The sequence below is a fragment of the Polyodon spathula genome, chromosome 4 (genome assembly GCF_017654505.1).
Source record: "Polyodon spathula isolate WHYD16114869_AA chromosome 4, ASM1765450v1, whole genome shotgun sequence".
Lineage (NCBI taxonomy): Eukaryota > Metazoa > Chordata > Actinopteri > Acipenseriformes > Polyodontidae > Polyodon > Polyodon spathula.
Genome location: NC_054537.1, coordinates 84051157 through 84074442, shown reverse-complemented (window position 1 = coordinate 84074442; position 23286 = coordinate 84051157). Strand labels below are relative to the sequence as shown.

The window sequence follows — 23286 nt, the reverse complement described above, 5'->3', positions numbered from 1 at the left end:
ATAAATTAATATTACCCTGCGATGGACTGGCATCCCGTCCAGGGTGCACTCCCGCCTTGCGCTCTGTGTCTGCTGGGTTAGGCTCCTGCTCACCGCAACCCTGTAAAGGATTAAGAGGTTAATGACAAAGGATGGATGGGTGAATAAATTAATTGCATATTAAATTAATGTTAAATTAATATTTAATAGATATAAAACTGAAATTAATTTTACGTTCAATTATTCCTTGTTTAATTTCCATTACCATTTAAATTGGGTTAACTGTATTTTCAATTAAAAACATGTAAATAGTGGAAATTATTACATACACACACATGCATACATCACTATATTGAATCAATGAATTCCATATTGTATCCACACATTTCGTACGTTGTTTGATAATTTAGTACAGTACAGTGCTTTGCGATACTTTTTTTAAAATAAAAGCACTATATAAATGCAATAAATAAATTAATTAATAAAAATATGCATCACTACTGCTGCAGAGTCACTTACAAGAGGGGCTCGGTTTTATACATCAGTATACTGAATACTGGAGAGCCTCTATCTGCTGGTTTATAGTGACAGTTTGAGGTAGCGCTGTGCATTTATTCTGTCTACATCAATTTAATTTTGTATTTTGTTTTCATATAAACTGATGCTCCATTATCACAGTTTAACCCCGTGTTTGTTTAGAATTAAGTCTGCCCTCCATTGTGAATAACATAAGACTACTGGAGCTGCGACTTGAACTGGACAATTATACAAATAGCATTCTTCAATGTACAGGAGGTAACTCATGACATATTTACATATTTCTTTGCAGTAATAATAATAATAATAATAAAAAAATCAGTTCTGTGATGGGCTTCTAGCCGACACACAAAAAGATGAATAGATGCATAAACAAACTAGAAATATTTGTGTATTCCTCAACTAACTAACAGCATTAGCAGTTGTAATGATGCAAATGATTAATACTGCATTTAATTAAAAACTGGCACCAGTGTTTACGAATTGGAATTAACTATTCAAAAAAAAAAAAAAAAAAAAAAGCTGCTTTTGCTGTGAACTGCTAATGGCCTTCTGTCTTGTCTCCATGGTGATCCTGTGTCCAGCCAGAACAAGACCACCTAGGTTGAAGTGTGTTAAATGTGAAGATAGCCAACAGTTTAAAGACAGGCCTTGCTATAGAGAGGTCTAGGTATTTGTTCCCATTTTTTAAAATGATAGTATACAGTACTTGGCATCTCTCTTTTGACATTTCTTTCTATAATTTAGATGTTTTTTTCTATATAATTGTTTATCCATTGCTTTGTATTTCTGTCCAGTCTTTTTTCATTCTGATTTTGTGTCCTTCTCTCCTTAAATTTCTCACTGATTTTCCTGCAGACATCGGCACACTAAATTCAGTCTAAGAGATCTTTGTCGAGCAATGATCACTTAGCTTTTGCCATATTTAACACATTGATTTGGTAGAACCATGAATAAGGTTTTTTTTTCTGGGTTTTCATTTTGTTTCATACAAGAGAGCACTGTTCTGAACAGAGCTTTAGTCATTTTTCAATGCTGGCTGAAATGAAAGGACTAGCATCATACTGCATCATATATACAATTGATCTAAAATGTAGTTAATCTTAATTATAAGTTGACATTTATACATTCCATATGGTTTGGCTTCCATGTTGTATAGAATAGTATGCTTTACAGTATCTCAGACTCCTGGGTGCTCGCCACCGTGCAAAATGGCTATGTGCTTCAGTTCCGCTTGGGACCTCCTCCCTTTCGAGGCATCACAAATACTTTCGTGACAGACCCGCTACAAGCCTCGATACTTCAGAAAGAAGTGGCAGCCTTGTTCAAGAGAGCCATTTGTCTTGTAAACCCCATCTCCCATGGAGAGGGGTACTACTATTTTCCTGGTACCCAAAAAAGACAATGGCTTTTGCCCCATCTTAGACCTGAGGCTCCTCTTAAAAGAAAGGAGGTACAACTGGTTGATCTGTTCCCAGTCACGAGAGGGAGCACTGGCCCACATGACGGTTGTGACAGAGCATCCGGTCAGGCTGGGCCTCACCATAAACGGTTGAAAGAGTCAGCTTACACTATTAATTGATTAATAGGCCCTCTTGTAAGTGACTCTGCAGCAGTAGCGATGCATATTTTTATTAATTTATTTATTTATTGCATTTATATAGTGCTTTTTATTTTAAAAAAAGTATCGCAAAGCACTGTACAGTACATAGCAGAAAAAAATAACAAACCACAACATGTGTATAGCACGTCATACACACAACTGCCAAAATCAGACCGTTTAAATAATAGTATACAAAAGCAGCAATTTTAAAGTTACATTAAAACCCACTAAGATAAGAAACCCATTTTATAAAAGTGTGTTCACCCCCAAGTTTCTGTAAGTTGTTTTGGATAAAAGCCTCTGCTAAATTATCAAACAACGTACGAAATGTGTGGACACAATATGGAATTCATTGATTCAATATAGTGATGTATGTATGTGTGTAAACATTATGGAATTCATTCTGATTCAGGTTTCTGAAAGTATAATGTCTAGTAAAATTTGATGAATATTTTTTTCCATACTGCTTTATATTGCATGGCATAGATCAATATTAAATAGATATGCAATTGTATATTAAATTAATGTTAAATAAATATTGAATAAATATGCAATAGCTGTTTTCTTGCTAAATGTTAACCAAATGTCAATTGAAAATGTAATTGCATATCACGTCCATTTATATTGTGTTTTGTTACCATTGAAAATATGTAATAATTTCCACTGTTTACATATTTTTAATTGAAAATACAGTTAATCCGATTTAAATAGTAATGGAAATTAAACAAGGAATAATTGAACGTAAAATTAATATCAGTTTTATATCTATTAAATATTAATTTAACATTAATTTAATATGCAATTGCATATCTATTTAATATTAATTTATTCACCCATCCATCCATTATCATTAACCTCTTAATCCTTTACAGGGTTGCGGTGAGCAGGAGCCTAACCCGGCAGACACAGGGCGCAAGGCGGGAGTGCACCCTGGACGGGATGCCAGTGCACCACATACATAGGGCTCTGGCTGGACTGCACTACAATGTGTGCATACACGTCAGATGACAGATGTGCAGCTATCCTGGGTTGCCTCTTCCTGTTTTGACAGGGATTGCAGGTCACACTCAGATTGTGCCAGAAACTATTTGTGCTCATGGCCGCAGCTAAATCGGCCATTCAGCTGGGTCTGCTTCAAATGCGTTCCACCTCAATGCCAAATGCAACAGACATCGTCGGCTGATTGTGTCTTACGCATGCTCGGCAGCCCTACGCTGGTGGAGGATTACCTCACCTGTGCAAAACTGTGGAAATGGAAGTAGTGCTGAACCACCAAGTGGTGATGACAGACGCTTGGGGAGCAGTCTGGGAAGGCAGAGGAATACACGGATCCTGGCCAGAGCGCTGGACATCCCTGCACATAAACATGCTGGAGTTGCAAGCAGTATCCCTTGCTCTCCACCACTTACTCCCAGTGCGTTCGGTTCGGGGAGGCACAGATCGATCTCTTCGCCTCGGCAGAGACATTGCCCCGTGTGGTACTCCCTCTGCCGCTTAGGCGGTCCACTCGGCGTAGACACCCCAGCGCATGAATGGCCAAAAGTGTTTTTGAACCCTTTCCCGCCTTTACCGCTGCTCCCGGCTTTTCTCGAAAAAGTCCAGTTAGAGAAAGTGTCAGTTCTCCTAGGAGAATATGGTTTTCGACCCTGTGCCAGCTGTTGCATGGCCAGCACTAGGAGATTCCACTTCGTTTGGATCTCCTCAGTCAGATGAAAGGCTCTCTTTGGGGGCAGGTTCCAGCTATGGGTTTGGCCCCTGAAAGGGACTGCTGGCTAGCCCTAGGGCTATCGGATGCAGTTGTGGGTACAATACAGAGCACTAGGGAAGACTCCACTAGGTCTCTATATACCTGTAAGTGGAAGAATTTTCAGGCTTGGTGTCTGGCTAGAAACCATGACCCCCATATCTTGCCCTATGACGGTAATCTTGCAGTTTCTAAAAGAACAGCTTGATGCTGGAAGGTCACCTTCCACCTTAAAGGTGTATTTAGTGACTAAATCCGCTTGCCGTGCCCCAGTAGAGTCTATGTCTCCAGGTGCGCATTTTGGCTACCTGTTTCCTTAAAGGCACATGGCAATTACACCCTCCTAGGAGGACTGTTCTCCCCGAATGGAGCCTTAATGTACTAGAGGCTCTCACAAAGCCTCCGTTTGAGCCTTTACATTCCATAGAGCTGAAGTACCTATCTATGAAGACAGCCTTCCTCTTGGCTATCACCTCAACTAAGCAGATCAGTGAGCTGCAGGCGCTGTCCGTACACAGCTCCTGCATGCCTATTTTGGAGGATGGCAGCAGAGTGTGTCTGTGCACCAACCCTGCTTTCCTCGCCAAGGTGATTACAGCCTTTCACATTAATGAATCTGTGGAACTGGAGTCCTTCCATCCACCTCCGTTTGCTTCAACGGAGGATGATTGAATTTCCTCTGCCCATTGTGGACATTGAGATGCTACGTGCATAGGACAAAAGCACTGTGTCAATCTGACCAGCTCTTTGTCTGTCATGGAACACAGACCTTAGGACAGGCCCTCTCTAAGCAGCGTCTGTCACACTGGATTGTGGACTGCGTATAATGGTGTTGGCTTGCCCCCTCCTGGTAGGGTAGCCACACACTCCACTAGAGGGTTGGCTAGATCCTGGACCCATTTGAAAGGTGCCTCAATGTCTGTTATTTGTACTGCAGCTAGCTGGGCTACGCTGCATACTTTCTCCAGGTTCTATCATATTAATGTGGTAGACCCTGCCTTGCCTTCTGCAGGCACAGGGGTCCTTGAAGGTGTAAGTTCACACCGCTAACCTCTGGGTTAGACAGTGTTGTGCGTCCTCCATATGCTGCCGTTCCTTCTCCCTCACAACGGCTCTGCTATACATTATCCCATACCTAATGTCGTTGTGGTTGTCTTCAAATTCAAAAGGAACGTTAGGTTACTTACTGTAACCTTGTTTCCCTGAAAGAGAAGATGACCAACACCCGCGAGGTCTCTTTGGTCGCCCTCACGGGTTCAGTGGAAAAAGAAGAGCTTCCTTTGATGGTGGTTTTATTCCCTCGGTTGGCGTGACCGATTGCATCATCCCAGGAAGGGACCTATCGGCAGCTCTGGCATAGAGAGCTCAGCAATACCTACCCGAAGGGTAAGAATATCCCATACCTAATGTCGTTGTGGTCGTATTCTCTTTCAGGGAACCAGATTTACAGTAAATAACCTAACAATAGATATATATGTTTGATATTTTATTTTTAAACACTGAAACTCAGAATCAATTATTGTAAGGTGACATTGGTTTTATGTTGGGAAATATTTTTAAGAGAAATAAAAAACTGAAATATCTTGCTTGCATAAGTATTCAACCCCTGTGCTGTGGAAGCTCCCAGTTTGCACTGATGAAATAAATTGCCCTAATGAGGACACAATTACCTTACTATTGGCCTCCACCTGTGAACCATTAACGTTGCTGTCACATTTTCTGGATAAAAACCCCACTGTTGAAGGATCATTGGTAAGGCTGTGAATGTGAAGGAAAATGAAGACCAAAGAGCATTCTACAGAACTTAGAGAGAAAGTAATACAAATGCATAGATTAGGGAAAGGGTACAAAATAATATCAAAGTGTTTGGATATCCCAGTGAGCACAGTTGGATCAATAATCAAGAAGTGGAAGCTGCATCACACTACCCAGGCACTGCCAAGAAAAGGCTGTCCCTCAAAACTCAGCGCTCAAACAAAGAGACTTGTGAGAGAAGCCACAGAAAGGCCAACAATCACTTTGAAGGAGCTATAGAGTTCAGTGGCTGGGAGTGGAGTAATGGTGCACCAGTCAACTATATCAAGAGCTCTGCATAACACTGGCCTGTATGGGAGGATGGCAAGAAAGAAGCCGTTACCCAAGAAGTACCATCTGAAAGCACATCTGGAGTTTGCCAGAAAGCATGAGAGTGACCCAGCTGCGATGTGGGAAAAGGTTTTGTGGTCAGATGAGACCAAGATAGAGCTTTTTGGCCAAAACTCAAAGCGCTATGTGTAGCGCAAACCTAACACTGCCCATGCCTCAAGACACACCATTCCTACAGTGAAGTATGGTGGTGGCAGCATCACGCTGTGGGGATGCTTCTCATCAGCAGGGACTGGGCATCTTGTTACAATTGAAGGAAGAATGGATGGAGCAAAATAGAGGAAAATACTGTAAGAGAATCTGCTTCAGTCTGCTAAAAAACTGAAGCTTGGGAGGAAATTCACTTTTCAGGAGGACAATGATCCCAAGCACAAGGCCAAAGCAACATTGGAGTGGCTCAAGAACAAAAAGGTGAATGTCCTACAGTGGCCCAGTCAAAGTCCTGATCTCAATCCCATTGAGAATCTGTGGCACTTTTTGAAAATTGCGGTCCACAAGTGTCATCCAACCAACCTGAACAACCTGGAGCAAATCTGCTAAGAAGAATGGGCTAAAATCACTCCGACACTGCGTGCAGATCTGGTACATACTTACCCCAAAAAACTTAAAGCTGTTATTGCAGCGAAAGGTGGCTCTACCAAATATTAATGTGTGGGGGTTGAACACTTATGCAAGCAAGATATTTGTTTTTTATTTTTCTTAAAAATATTCCCCAACATTAAACCAATGTCACCTTACAATAATTGATTTTGAGTGTAAGTGTTTTAAAATAAAATATCGAACAGAATGAAATTTCAATGTACTATTTGTAATTCAGTAATGAGAGAATTGGTCAGGGGTCTGAATACTTTTGCAAGCCACTGTATGTGTATGTGTGTGTGTGTGTGTGTGTGTGTGTGTGTGTATATATATATATATATATATATATATATATATATATATATATATACACATAATGTGTACATGTATATATATATATATATATATATATATATATATATATATATATATATATATATATATATATAGTACAGCTGTTGTGCTGTATTATAAACAGTAGCACATTAGAAAAGTGCAAGGTTGACTCTGAAGAATGTACTGTATTCAGCTGTGAAATGTTCATGCGGCTGATGAAGTGAGGACAATTTAACATGTAGGTGGCTACTTGTATTACTGTAAGTATGTTGCTGTAATACCGCTGTGATATAATTACTGTACATTTTAACCTTTGTTTCCCTTTTTCATTGAAAGAGCAATTTCCCAAAAGTGGCATTCTAACTGGTAATACCAGGTATTTATAAAAAATGTTCCTCCTGTTAGTTGTGCTTAAAAATGGAGACATCAATTTTTTGGGCACATAGCACCCTCTTTTGATGGCAATGTTTTGGTGTAATGGAGTACAAATTGAAAAAAAATGCTCTGATATGTAGCAGTGTCATAAGTAAAAATGCAAACCCAGTAACACTTAACCAATTCTGAAATATTTCAGTTTCAATTACAGAAAAAACATTTTCTTTTGTATTTCTGGGCCACAAGGAACATGGCACTTTATAGCTTAGACAGTACCTTTTTTTGGCCTTTGTCTCATTCCTCAGGTGGGTTGAACTGGAATGTTCTGAATCTCTCCAAACAAGACTGGTGAGATATTTCACACACACACACACAGTAGAGGTGAGCTTTCAACAACTGAAAATGCAAGTGTTTTGAAAGCCAAAAGGTTGTATTGGTTAAACTTTAGGCTCTGACCATCCAACTTTCTTTTTCACCTTATTCTAATAATTGTTTTGCATTCCACAATTGAATAAACAGTGATTTTACATTTGATCCCCTTTTTCATGACTATAACACTGAACAAGCATAATAGTGTTAAAATATCAATTTACACACTGCAAAATTGTTCTGTTTGTTACAAAAAAATCGGAATTTTAGAAATGCACTTCAGAAGACTTCCCATTTACATCTTGTTGCATCATAAACTAAACATGATTTAAGCTTATAAAACCAAGAGCTAGGGCTCTCAACAGAGGCTGTGCATAGGTTTTTGCACTTTGAAGGAACAATAAAAAAGTAAGCCTAAGACCTTGAGAACAGCAAATGCTAAGCACAGCCTTAATCTGAATATACTTTGTAATACACAGTGTGCATTTAACACAGGCAGCAGTAGGTTAACTGCATATATTTAACTAATCTTAGGGAACTAATCTTCTACATTGATAGAAGTTAGTAAGATTGCTAAATTCGAAATGCACACAGCTTAACCTAAAAGCCCTAAACCGGCAAGGGCAGCAATGCCCAAGACATGTTAGACCAATCAGATTGTAGAGAACATTCAGTGCAACAGTGGGTATGTGGGTGAGACGCTCAGGGCAGCTAAGTGAAAGAACCCTCTTAACGGCATGCTCAGTTCCACTCCCTCTGAGCAGCTCAGAGCTACAGAGCAGATTTCATCTGTGATCCAAGTGAGTGGAAAACATATCAATCTGAGCTACTCCGTTACTTAAAGCAGAGTGTATAGCTAATAACAGCTTCCAATGGAAGGCAGTGCTTCTTCTAATTATATATGGTTACATAAATTCTAATTTTCTATGAGAATTCCCAGCAACTACAACCAATTAAAGAAATAAATAAATAAATGTAGCACATAACCCCGTATTAATTTTATTACTAGATACACAAACATCAAGCCTTAGAAAAAACAAGACTATGACCTAGTGTTTGTTTGATATACATCTGCATTTCAGCTATTATAAGCACATAACCATTAAATAATAAAACAATATATAATGGGGCAATGGTAAAACAAATACCCATTTGTACATTCAAGTGGTTGGCTAACTTTAGGTTGAATAATCAGCAACAAAATAAGTCACTAGAAAATTAAATTTAGGATACAACAATTTCAACCTCTCAGTATTGTTGGATCATGGCTGAAACAAAATTGAAAACATAACATTTTAGATAATGTGCCTTAATAACTGCTGGCCTCATTTAATAACAATGTGCTAAAAAAAAAAAAAAAAAAAAAAAAACATTTCAGATCTATACAATAAAGGTGACAACTGTATGCAAGAAGTTTTGGCTATAAGCATTGCTGTTGTCGCTAAAATGCCACATGCTAAAATGTCACATGTGTCACTAAAAATAAATAGTTTAAACCACATTAATTCCTCCCAATGCTGACGTCCTTTTACTGCAGTAAGAAGAACCACTTAGATTTGGTGTATTGCCATTGATATATGAAGTCTTCAATTCCATTTGGCAGGCTACAATAGCAGCATTCAGTTCAACTTGCGCCCGGTGTACAACATAAAACATCAGACCTATGCTTAAAATTATCTGTTGAAAGAAAAAAGAAAAACAGAACTTTTTAAATGCCAATGTATTTACTGCACACAAAAGGAACTAGAGTGCATTTATGCATTTCATTTTACAGTGACATTTTACTAGGAGAATATTACCATATTCTGTACTTTTCTTTTGCCATGTGGAAGTACCAAATGTTCAGAGTACTGAAGCAGTAATGCTAAATGCTTACCTGGAAACTGAAAATTAAATATCCACTGACAGTTTGTTCTGCAATGACATCCTCCATGGTTCGCAATGTCGTCCCCAGATAAGAGTTTAACAGCTGGGTTGGGAGAAGTCCAACTGAAGAAGCCACAAGATAGTTTGGCAAGGGCACATCTGTGATCTGTTAAAAACAACATTAGAACACAGATATCAACATAAACTAACTGGGCATTAAATAAAACTGTATATATGAAACACAAAAGCAGTTGTATTTCTTAAACTAAGCTGGCTGGTTTTAAAAAAAAACAAAAAAAACTGCAATGTCTGTCAATGAAGTAATCCAAGTTAAGCACCACGTTTCATTCTGTGACAAACAAATACACAATTTTCACGTATACCTGATGTGGAAACAGAATTATGAGTTGTTAATAAATGACAACATTTCAGGGGTAGCTCACTAATCTTTTATGCATTTCACTTCTGCCAGGTTACTTAAAATGTAATTAAAATAGGATTGACGTCTATACAATTTTTAAAAAAAAAAAAATTTTAATTCTAACATTCTTATACACATTTGTAACACTTCTTAATATTATCATCAATAAAAAAGCAAGTTGAAATTCTCAGTACGTGCAAGTAGTAATTTAAGTCAAAAGATGGTTACCTTTACAATATGAGACTATCCACAATACAGTATACTTTTTTTTTTTTTTTTTTTTTTTTTTTTTTAAAGTTAGGGTATTGCATGCTTCATTAACATTAACACTGAGTATGTCCTCCAAAAATATCCCTAATGGTTTGGCAATGTCATTGCAAGCTCCTAAGAAAATTATTCATGTGTCCATGGTTATTGGTTTCTCTCATTTTATTACCATCTGGAAAACATGCATTTACTTTTTGCAAACCGACACCAATATTATTCCCATACTTATTACGCTTCAGTATTACATAATTGTACAGTACATCTGTGAAAGCAATAAAATAGCAAGTTAGACATTTTAAGCAGAACTGAAAGCAGAACTGTAAAAATAAGTGTTTTCTAAGTCTTAAACTTTTACATGCATGTCTGCCTTATATGAGATGTCACTTAGTATTCTGCTTACTTCCTACTTTCATTGCAAATTACCATTCTCTTATGCATGGGCATACTCACTACCATATGCTGTAACCCAAATACTGAAACTGTGCAACACGCATGAGAACTTAATATTCTAACTCTTTGCACCAAGGTCACTAAAAACCTAACAAGGGCAGTGTTTTACAGTGCAGTGCCCATTTGGTTTCATTTCAGCAACTCTCCACTCTTGGAAACTATGGCCTAAGGCATAGGTCCGACGGTTGCCTGGCCAGCAAATTAACAGTATTCGAAATACTGTTAGAAACGTAGAAAGCAAATTTGTTTGTTCAATGCACTTAGACAAAGTATTCACATAGTCTCCATCAAGAATATTGAGTATACTGAATATAAAAGGTATGCAAATTCCTGTGCAACTGCATGCCTTAACTTGCCACTTTCCATAGTCTGCTTTTGAACTCAACTGGAATCAGTCTGATTAATCTATGGTCCATCATATCAAATACAATGCCGAATTCAAGCAATCCTTATTAATAACATTATGTAAACATATGAGTGAACATTTGATCTGTTTTAATGTCTCTCACAACAGTTTACATTTTTAAAGAGCTAACACAGTTTAACGAATGAACCATTCCATTTCTGAAAGAGTATGCTTTCTCTATTTTCATTTCAATTGTTAAATGCTGACTCAGTGTTTCCAATAAGGTTTAGCTCTACCAGGCCGCCACACAACCAAGTCAGCTATCCTGAAGTGTGTGCTGTACCAAATGTAAGTATTGGGTTCATTCCCCATATGGAAATGTGGAGTCCCTTCTACAATATGTAAGACAGACAAAGCTGGAGGTGGAATGTAATAGTACATCACTTGAAATTAAGGTACACAATTGTATTTAATGAACCTCTGTACCTTTGAACGAGGTCTTAAAGCCGACTTACTGATCATGTTTTTCCACAGAAATCTTATAATTTGATTGATTTTGTCATTTATGTCAATTACATACATTTTGAAAATAAATAAATATGCAGCACAATAAAATGTCAAGCTGCAATATATTTATTTAATGAAACACTCCAAACTATATCCACTGGCAAATTTGTAAACTGAGAACCAATTCAACAGTTAATAAGGATTTTATTTCAATTATTCAACTGCTGCATCTGAAAAAAAAAAAAAAAAAAAAAAAAAAATCTTGAACTTGATTGCTTTTGGACAATTAATGGTGTATCTGAGGTTTTGAAATTGCCGCAATGCTTGGAGGTCTACATCTATTAAAAAAAACAACAGAAACCCTTTCCCAAGTAGCTGGTTACATAACAGATGTGGCATGCCTCTGCTTAGGATAAAGTTTCAAGTCAGTACATAATAGCTTTATTGGTATATTTGTAATTTGTGACCAAAAGTGGGTTCATTGTGATTATTTAGAAGTAAAACAGAGGAGGAAAAATTAAGAAACAAGAATTTTCAGAAATCATTAAGGACATATTTTGAGTATGAAAATGATTTTAAAAATCCAGGTTGTTGTAAATGTTGTAGAAAAAGGTAAGCTTTAGAAATGGTTTAATATAACATGGTTTTGAGGCATTCAGAATCCTGTACTGTGGATTGACACTTTTTATGGAACTGCCAATGCTTATAAAGTCAATTGTTTTCATTAATCTTGATGTTCGTGAAACTTTTCTAGAGTAAAAATGTATTTTATTTAGCTTGTGAGAAGTAGCTGACTTCCATATTATATAATATTTATTTGAACCTACTCGCTGTTTCTTGTTGTTGAATGTATTGTAGATTGCTTAGAGGTGCCAAAAGCTATAAAAGAAATCAATAAATAATTATCAAAATCAAGTAAGGGATTACATAAAAGCATTACAAATCTGATCAATTAGGGCACACATCTTTAGTGTATGTGTATGAGTGGTGTTGTTCCGTTTGCCCAGGGTGCCCTGCATGTGTTTCTAACCATTCCCACTGTGACCTGCGTGAACCTACCTGCAGAGGAGGGAGGGGGTAATGACTGGAAGAGCACAATCATCTCAACTGGTTTCATGCCCAGAGGAAACACAGCTTGTGTTCCTCTTATTTGCCCAAAACTCTTTTGTAAACACATGTTGATGTGCTTTGAAATGTATACAATAACTGGATAGGGAGAGGAGTCATTATACTTACTCTCCTGTGTAACTATGGACACAAATGTAATAGGATTTATCTATGGAAATCCTTAAGCACTGCTCTGGAAATAAATGGAAAAACGAACTATTTTTTTTAATTAAGGAACTGAAACTGTGCATTCCTGTGTGACTAGTCTCTATTACTGCACAATATGTTGTAAATACTGTAAATAAACTGAAAATCAAAGTGTGAAGAGAAAATCTAGAGTAATGATACAAATCTTTAGAGGATTTCCATTGCAGTTACAAACAGCAGCTATCTATCACCACTATCAGTTTCTATATATTAATGGTTAAATGGTGAGTTTCATGTTTAGAAAGGCAGATTGTGCTATATGAATCATGTTATACTTACTGAAAAGACTGCATTTTGTAGTCCAAAAGGTATTGGCGTGAGTCTTGCTAAGGCAACAACTTTAAGTCCACTCCCTCCTTCTACCACTCTGATAACAGCACTCAGCTGCTCGCTGCTCTCAATCTTGATTAAAACCCACTCTGTCAGTAGTCTCTTGCAAACAACGTGGGCAATGAAAGTCCCAATCAAAACCCCAACCATCACCAGCCCCAGGCCCAACACAAAACCGTACAAATAGCCAGCAGCCACATTTAGTAATATGTACCCCCATCCGCAGGGAAAGGACACAATGATCAATCCCACGATGCAAAGCAAAGCTCCGACAAGGCTGTCTAAACTCTCCACCCAAACAAGCAAGTCTTTGAGATACTGGCGCACCAGTGCTACAGATGAGAAACAAACAGCTGCGACAATGCAGCCCAGTAGGGCGCTTTTGCAGCAACAGGTGGGAACATAACGAGGATACCTGTTTTCTCCTATAAGGGAAACCCCGGCTTCGTTAGCTTCGTTTTGCATTGCTGATTCTATAGAACTACCAGCGCTATTGGCCGTGTTCCTTTCCTCATACGTGTTGCAGATCACAATGTCAATTTTACCGCTGTCCGTCGAATCCGTGGCTGCTCGTTGTAGCCATCGGTTTAGCTGTAGGTGACTTTTCGATGCTGTATGTTTCAGGGCTTTAACACAAACCTGCAATGTTGCTCCTCCCGCCCTGATCCACATCATTAAATGGTATCGCCTTTTCAGAATGTCCGAGCTTTTGATACCAAACACAATATTTGTTATGCATTTACTTTACTTTGCTGGGGATAAAAATAAATAAAAAACAGCCGAGGACATATTATGACTACAGACAGTTAACATAAAAAACAGTCAACTTGACAGTAACTGTAGTGTAGAGTTAGCGTTAGTGTATGGTAAATCATTTTTAATTTAAGAGAAGCTCAGCAGGTATAAACAAATCGGTGGTCAATACATTAATCCGCTACTCGCTGTTTCCTGTACTGTAAAATTATCCAACGTCTGTTTTTCTTTTTGTCCACGTTAATAACCCAGTCTTGAGTTTACAGAGTTCATTACATTCTTCGGATGGTATATTTTCCTTGTAAAGCCCATGTCAAAACGAGTTTTTAAAACACACACACCTAAAATGTCCAACATAAATATAATCTGCACAGAGAAAAAACACTCACGCTGCACACGCACAGCAGCTGTTGATGTGGCAGTTCAGTCAAGCCCCCTGCAAGTTTAACGCTTTTTCTTTTTCAGTTCTTCAAAGTACGTTGTTTAGTCTGCGTAGGCTCTGTTCTTTCTTGAATCTGTCTATCAGTACATTGATATGTTGCTATATTCAGTCTTCTCACTGATCTGATGTGACGCATGTTCACGCTTTGAATAATTAACAGTAGTACAAATCACAACTTCACGTCCTTTCTGTGTTTGGCTATTACAGGATAGAGACACAACCTGAATAAAATGTATCTTCCCACAATCCCGACACTATCTCGTCACCTAAAATGTGTTGTAGAACGCCTATCACGTGATCGAGGTTGCTACGATCCTGATACAAATCTGCGTGACCTCATCCGGAAAAGACGTCATCAGGTCACGCATCCACGGGCTCTGGGGGCTGCAAAACACAGAGGAGCGGTTATGCGACAAAGAGCTGTGTAGCCGTGGCGACGCCCCGAAATGAGTCTGCCCCCCACTGCTGCATCCCCCTGAAACTTTCACTAACAACTACATATCCCACAATACAATGCCTTCAGTTACACGTAAAGGTACGCAAGAAAAAAAAACAAAACAAGGTAACAACTTTAATACTTTACCTGTGTTCTGTACGTTTAAGCACTGTAGAAATACAGTATTTGTTGCATTCTTGAAAAAAAAAAAAAAAAAAAAACGTAATTACCTAGCTCCGTGAAATACAGTGTTCACTTGTACACTTTATGAACATCCAGTGGCGCAACCAGCATTACATGTAAAATAAAATAAAATAACGCAGTCAGGTTTACAGACGTGCGTGCTATACGAAGTTAATAATAATAATAATAATAATAATAAATAATAATAATAATAATAATAATAATAATTTTGATTTACTTTTGCCAGGCTTACTTGAAAAACTTCTTAAGTGGTGCAAGCAAATTCCTACTTGTTTTGAATGAGCACAAAAAGCTTAATATGAAACCTGAAAATAAATTTTAACAAAGAACGACACGTTTTTAATAATAAAACCATTCTAGCGTACTTCACTAAAGTAAAACCACGATTTTGTTATTTTGAAATGCCACTGCTTCAGATTATTACTAGTGCTTAGTAACAGTAACCACGTTTTATTTAAATTTTGTGCTAAACCTAAATCCGTTCATGGCCCGCCCCTCCAAGCCCTTCTGTCTGTCACCCCTTCGCCTCCCCACTTTCAGAATCCTGGAGTCACCACTGGTGTGTAGGCAACCAGCTATGATCCTCACTCCATTGTTTTTTTTACATGTAGTATACATTTTTCTAAATGCAATTAAGAGTAGTCCTCTCAACAACATTTAATGTGTGCTATATATTTTCTTAGCAAGTGTAATGTATAGTTTGAATATCCTCAGACAATGTTTGCAAATAGTTATCTTATGTTGTTGTCTGTGACTGGTTCAGTTACTGTCGGTTACTCATTACCTTAACTGCCCTAGACTCTGGCTGCCGCAGCTGCTTATTTGCTGATGCACTGAAGGCCAATACAACTGTGCAAATAAAAGGTTTGTTTATTTTTTTTTATTTTGTTGAGGCAGCATTTTATATCAGTGCTTTTGAGATGGTTAATTATTTCATATTATAACATTATTTTATATCCTGAATCTCAGAAAATGTAGGGAAAGGGATTGCCCAAACAGTGCACAGTACTTCTCAACTGAGGTCATTGCGTTTTCATGTTTAACTTTCCCATCATGCACCAGGCCTTACATCAACTTTGAATAGTTTATTGTGGGAAATCTGGAGCTGAACCTTTGAGGAGAATACAATAGGATAGTCACCATAATGAAGATGGCCAGGTCACTTTGTGCTTTAATTAGACTTCTAAAAGGAAGACTTCTAAATGGTCCCATAGATATTCCATTGTAAATAAAATAGCACAGCCAAAATCCAATTTGCATTAGCCTTGCTTATTATTACCCACAGTAACGTGCTTCTTTAAAAAAAAAAAAAAAAAAAAACTAAAAAAACTAAACACTAATTTTTTCACTACATCATGGCAAATATAATGCTGCAAGCTGTGGGATCTATCTGAAAAGATAGTTTTCTTGCTATTTGCAATGGTACTGCTTGGGTGCTTAACAAGTTTCAAAAGCTGTCCATTATTGTTCTCAAATGGAAATATTGATGTGCACCGTAAAATAAAAGAAAGTACAATATAATAATATGGCTATAGGGGGTACATGGTACAGGCACTGGAAACCCCATATTTGGATTGGGTGCAACCCAGTCAAAAGGCTGAATAGAACTTCAGGTTCACCTTCAAGGTTTAATGAATAGCAAGACAAATTTAACAAAGTTAAGGGTTTCATAAATAGATCTCAGTATTTGCACGTTTCCAGTTAGGTGGGTGCCTGGCAACATTTGAGAGTGGGTGCTGTGTTCTACAACGGTCATAAAAAAGGCAAGTCGAAAATCATTAAAATCAATTGAAATTTAAAAAATATCTATATGTTGTTAGATTGAATCCTGTTCTCAGTTTTGTTCAATCACCAAAGGAAAATCTTAATTAGCAGAGATCTGCAAGTCACCTTTAGCCATTTTTTTCCTGAAAGTCTTATACTTCTAGTATGAAAGCAAATTCTTTTTTTTATTTTTTGTAGAGGCTGTCAGTATAAGATCTCTGGGCAGATACAATAATATTTAAGCATCAGCATGTCTATCTGCATTGCTTATGATCTCAGATGTTGCTGACAAAATGCAAACAGTGTATAACCCTTATGAGTCCAGTTTGTAATCAGAAGCTAGTGTGATGTCATTGTCTTTGGCTCTGTCACAAAGACGGCTGTAGTGAGTGACGTCAGACCAGAACCAGGAAATAACACAGAATAAACAGAAAGGTGGAGTTTGGTGAAGCTGAGCGATTGTTTTCGTTCAGCATTTAATAATTAAACAGAGCAGAAAATAAAAGGTTGCAAGACAAACAAAACACAGGACATAGCCCTTTAGCCAAAATAAATATACAAACAAAAACAGATTACACAGACAAATATGGTGAGATGGTATTTCGATAACTATTATTATTATTAATTCTCTCCTCTCCACACCCGTTCTCCACTCACCAAACCCACAACCCCGAGTGAGTGGAAACATGCTGCTTTTATACAGCTGTACCGAGACTCGTTTGCTAATCAATCATTCAATTAGAGTCTCGGTATAATTGCACGTGAATTAATAAAGTGCAATTCCCCGTGCTCGCATTTTATTACATTTTACCTGCATGTGAAATGCTGTGCAATCCTCGTGCCTAAATACAAATATACATTTTAAACCACTCGTGTTACACAGACCCATTTATATCCCGTGTACCAATGACTATTCACCAACATTAACACACTACACGTAACATACAACACAAATAAATAGCCCAGGGGCGGGGATCTTTGCCACATATACCCCCCCTTGTGCAAAGTACACCTGCCACCTCCCCCCTTAAAAACTCAGCAGTCTAGGTCGAAGTCTTGGGCCGGGAAGGGAGGCTTCACTGTCCCTGAACTTCTAAAATATCCCCATATCATGATTGAACCACCATGTTTAACGGTAGGAACAAGGTTTTCTTCATTGAATTTTGTCCCTTTTAATTTCCAAACATACTGTGTTCCATTTTTGGGGAAAATTTGTATTTTAGTCTCATTGGCCCAGAGAATTCTGTTGAAGAATGCTTTAGATTCCTGTTCATATTTCTTGGCAAATTGTTGACGATTTGTTTTATGAATTTTCTTTAAAAGTGGTTTGCAGTGAAGTTTACTTGAATACAACTCTTCTGTGTTCAGATGCTATTGTAAAGTTATTTTGTGAACTATAGTGCCTGATACTTTTAAATCTTTCTTTAAGTCCTTGGCTGTTAATCTAGTTTATTGGGACGATTCTACATGCTGTACTCGTACCCGTAATTTGCCAAAAGGTTCTTCCTGAACAGATGTTGGGAATAATGACCTCTTTTAATTGACTTTATAATGCAGCTTAATTACTGTGTAATAGTTTTCAATCAATTGACATATGTTTTAATAAGTTATATTACATATTTACAGACCTTTAATGTAAAGGTGTCAATACTTTTGTCATTTTGCATTTTTTTTAATAAAGATTGTTTGTTAAACTACCAGAAATTGGGTATTTTGGTCTTTATCGTATACATTCGTGGCTGATGTTCACTAAATGCTTGTATTTAATATGTTTTCTTGAATTATATTAAGTGTAGGGCTATCTGTGATTGTAAATAGTTCTGTTATACGTTGTCCTTCTCTGAAATACTTTAACAAATCCACAACTTTGCTTCCTTTTAAATCTAAGAACAACTGCATGTGAAATAACTGGACAAACCTGGTTTCAATCTAAACTGACTGTTTAGTTATTTCAAATGCCCAGCAGACCACTAGAAAATTAAAAGCTAATTTAAGTTCTCCCTCATCTTATAATAGTTTAATGCTTTATTAGTTCCTTGTGTCCTGAAATGATTCCCAAATTGGAAATGCTGAGACCTAGTTATTCAGTTATACAAGGATTTTTATAAAATTAAATTAAATAAACCAAGGAAGTGGCTGACTACTATGTTCAAGTTGTTACAGATGCTTCTATGATATGGAACAAATTACTGTCACACACACACACACACACACACACACACACACACATGTATAATGCATATTCATTCATTTGTGAAACTTTAACCTCAATGTATCAGTCTCACTCCTTGAAGTAACACATTCATTCATGGATTTTATTCATTGGGATAATGCAACCCTGGCATCAATGCTTTAAACCTTTGAGTCAAGTAGCATTCCTAATTTTGAGGCTAATGACCTCTGAGAGGCTGTACAATAAAAGATTTAATTTTATTTAGAGTCTTGACTAGTTTGTTTTCTGATTAACCTAGAGACACCGTGCACCCTAGACTCGCATTACCGTAGAGCGTTTCTGTATCTTTCAATTATTATTATTATTATTATTATTATTATTATTATTATTATTGAAAATACAACTATCCTCTGGTTCTCCTACTTGGAGATGTTTAATTGTTGACAACATTTGCAGAGTTTTAAAATTGCAGCATTGAAATCAAAGTTTGTAAGAACCTCTGGTATGTGAGGCGACGGAATGAAGCATCTGGAAATTATAATGAAACTATACAAGGCAGTTAGAACAGGGAGTAGAAAGTCCTTGCTTATTTGTTTAGTTTTCATTTGGGGAAATTTACAATTTTCTGATACTGTATAGATTGCTTGCTTCAATTGTTTGTCTTTGCAATACCACCACTAGAGGGAACTATTGCAGCTTCTAATGGTCTTGAAGATCATAGCAGTTTAAATCGTGTAGGAGCAGATTTACATTACTGTGTGCATACAGGTAATATACTTACTGACCCAAGAGTCATGAGTTGTGCCAACATATAAGGTATAATTTAACCATTCAAATCACTCGAAAAAACAAACTTCCAAACAATTGTACGGTCGATTTCATTTTGATAGTGAGGGGTATCCTGGAAAAACTTGATAACCCACACTTGCATTTTCTTTACTTGCTTCTTAAGATCCAAATACAACTTCCTAAAAAATCAAATGTTTGTGACGTATCAAGTTTTTCCATCAATATCAGATAGTGAATACTGCCAACATGATTTTATAAGATAATAATCTTCTTAACCATTTTTTCTTTGCTATTATTTTTCGTTCATAAAAATGGAACAAATACCCTAATGACGCATTACAAGATATTTTGATGGATTTATCGAGCCAGCACAGACGAAGACAGTAATCAGTCCTAGTCAGTTCACATGGTAAAACTCCCTAGACTACCTGACCTTCAGATGTGTCCTCTAGGGATACTGTATATCACAAGTGCACCAGGCTATCCAATTAATGAATGCCAATAGCATACTAGTGACAGAGCAGAATCTCAGGGCTGTCGACGTGCTGCTGTACGTGCTTCATGCTTACATGTGTTGGTAGAGGGTCTTGTTTCCATTGTGAGCTTTTATCACCCACAGACATGTTTTATATTACATATTTCTTAATTGTACACAGTGGTATCCTAGAATTATTGATTATTAAGAGTAAAACCAGAATCAAATTAGACTTTTAAACGCGTTTTACTGCAGTTAATCTATGCTGGGTTTACTTATTCATTTAGTTATCTGTGACACATTTGAGTCACGGTGCTTTATGAGTCCGGGAGGAGCACTTCTGTTTTAGTTGCATGTTATCGGCTATACATATGCTGGCTCTATGGAGACACTTTGGCTGATCTAGTTCATAATACATGCTTCTAACTCCTGAACTCAGGAGAAATAACTGGACACAGACACAGCAATTGTTACAAGAACCACTCAAAATAGTTGTAAACATGAGAGTGAAAAATTAAAATGAATTTTCTAGGATTTCTTTGAAACCCCAAATCCTTAAATATATGAGTATAATAAATACAATATAATACGGGGCTTTGTTTATACACACACACACACACACACACACACACACACACACACACACACCTACATACTGTCGCATTATCATATTTTAGTTTTGGGTGTTATGTGCCCTTTTTGTATCAAAGCTTTATGTATATACACTTATATACACATAAAAACGATGGGATTAACAGCAGTATCTTTTTTTATTATATAAATTAATATATGTAACAACAGACAGATAATTGCAATTTATCATAATGTTTTTCAATGCAATTTTTTTCTCTTTTCTCTAAGGGATGTTCTGACCACATAACCATTTCCAAACGTGTTTGTGTATTTCAAATTAGACATCATAGAAATGAACAAATCAGACTTGTTATTTATTTATTAATTTATTTATTTATTAACTATACGGTTCTTATTGAGGGGGAATTACGTTGGTAAAGCCAACAGTGTTAGCAACAACCCATATAAAGCAAATTAACACATTTCAAAAATCCTACAAATCATAGTTTTCAGTATTCCTTTAGGCAACAATGGAGTGTCTGTGCTACTCTGTTTAATTTAACTGAGTGACTCTCCCTATTGAATACAGTATATGGCTGACCAAATTCTGTATTTGTGAATGAGTCGATGAAACCGAGTCTCTGGAGCCTTCAGCAACGACACTGGCATCGCGAACAGAGCTTCACAAACAGCAGCAGAAACCACAGTGAACAGAAGCCAGCAAAGGCATAGCATCACTCGGGCGTGTTATAACTACCGTCATACGGATCTGCTGTAGAAAGTCTTTGTTGCTGTAGACAAAATAATCTAAATAATTATATAATAATTTTATATATTATAACTAATATATATATATATGTATATATATATATATATATATATATATATATATATATATATATATATATATATATATCTAGATATATTGATTGATTAAAAGCTTTTTTTTTGGTAGAAGACATGGATTTCTCAGAAGAAGATAAATCTTTTTCAAAAGAAGCAAGCTCGCCACTGGAACTGAAGAAAGGAATGTCAATCTTTATTGATGTAAGTGTACATAAACTTAATCGTTATTTATGTAAGTTTAAAGTTAATCTGATTTGAAACAACGTAGCACATACAAACTAAGCAAGGAAGCAACAAGTACGACAAGGAGCATCATTATGGCACATTCTGACTTATGAAATATAGATTTTTAAAATAAAAAAAATTAACGAGTGGCTTGAATTAATAACTTATCAATGAATATATTACAATTCAATGATAAAAACTCGCCTGAAAAACAAAACAAAAAATAAATAAATAAATAAACCTAGACCTTTATCATGTTTTTAAAGTGCATTTTAAGCTGTGGTCAAATATATAATAATAAGTTAATGTAGTATCATAGAATATATATGTAAAATACATTTTTAGACTTATTTGTATGAGTTATGCTGAAAGGCATTTTGAAATGTGGCATTGGTTGATTGAATTATACAGAATCGAATTGAGTGGCAGATGGACTAGTCGAAGCGGCGTCGCTGTTTCTGATGTACGACGTCATTATTTTGACTGGTTAAATGTCATTCTAACCTGGGTGTTTAAGTTGATATGCATTGTGAACATGGCGTGACCAAGGAGACGATATTATACAGCTTAAATATGTCAATCAAACTGTTGTATACATTGAAAATGTAATCCCAGGAACAAAAGCTTGCCTGTAGCAATTCAAAAATACATTGTGTAACCCACATTTATTCATTTGTTGTATAAAAAACTGCTTTAAACTGAAATGTTAGGCATCCAGCATCATATACTAGAATTCAACACATAGTCAACTCATTTATTATTGGGTAATAACATGTTTTTTAAATATTTATCACAATGGCAAAATCATGCTGTCCAGTATTAAATTTGTTTCAAAGCACCCAGGGAAGAGGACTGCCCTGCAAATAGATGCAGTATTACAGATCCCGTTGTGATTGTCTTCCCCTTGTCCCCATAGGATAATGTTGAAAATCTGTAGTTGACTTCTCATAAGCATTTGAAGTATTTTTTTTTTTTTCTATCAACAATACAGCTTTACCTAATTTTAGCTTTACAGTGTATAGTGTGCTGCAAAATGGGATGTGTCTCATCTGGAGATGCTTTCACCCTGTATTTTGGACTGTCATTATTACACTATAAAAGGAAAAGTCTTTTCTCCAGAATGATGCATACTTTTTGCAGAAACACCTGCTAAGTAAGCTCCTACTATCAGTCTTGTATTACTCTGTTAGATCTCCTGCCTTGCCCACCATGGCTGAAACTGGCTTGCAGCAAGAAGCAGCAGCATGTGTAGGGTCATAAAACGAAGTGCAGAGATGATCAGAGACAATCGATCACACTGATCATTGCATCAAAGGTTTATTGCAGTGGTCATCAAAATACAGAGCGCTCCGGAGAATAACAGTCACTTCATCAGTAACTAGTGTATTCTACCGGGGTAAAGCACATACATGGGTTATATAGTTTCCACATAACATCC

General features: G+C 36.8%; 2 protein-coding genes across 2 annotated transcripts in view; one reads left to right on the top strand and one right to left on the bottom strand.

Moving 5' to 3' along the window:
- Positions 1-8329: 8329 nt before the first annotated feature.
- On the bottom strand, positions 8330-14304 carry LOC121314992 (transmembrane protein 64-like). Its single transcript, XM_041248814.1, has 3 exons — positions 13118-14304; positions 9544-9699; positions 8330-9344 (listed from the first exon to the last, which is right to left on the bottom strand). The coding sequence occupies exons 1-3, from the start codon at positions 13841-13843 to the stop codon at positions 9159-9161; spliced, it is 1068 nt and encodes a 355-aa protein (XP_041104748.1). The 5' UTR covers positions 13844-14304; the 3' UTR covers positions 8330-9158.
- A 7412-nt stretch (positions 14305-21716) lies between these two features.
- Positions 21717-23286, top strand: part of LOC121314991 (N-terminal EF-hand calcium-binding protein 1-like) — a 67351-nt gene continuing 65781 nt past the window's right edge. Inside the window, exon 1 of the mRNA XM_041248813.1 lies at positions 21717-21824. Coding sequence (XP_041104747.1) covers positions 21738-21824 — 87 coding nt within the window. The 5' untranslated portion in view covers positions 21717-21737. The remainder of the gene's footprint in view (positions 21825-23286) is intronic.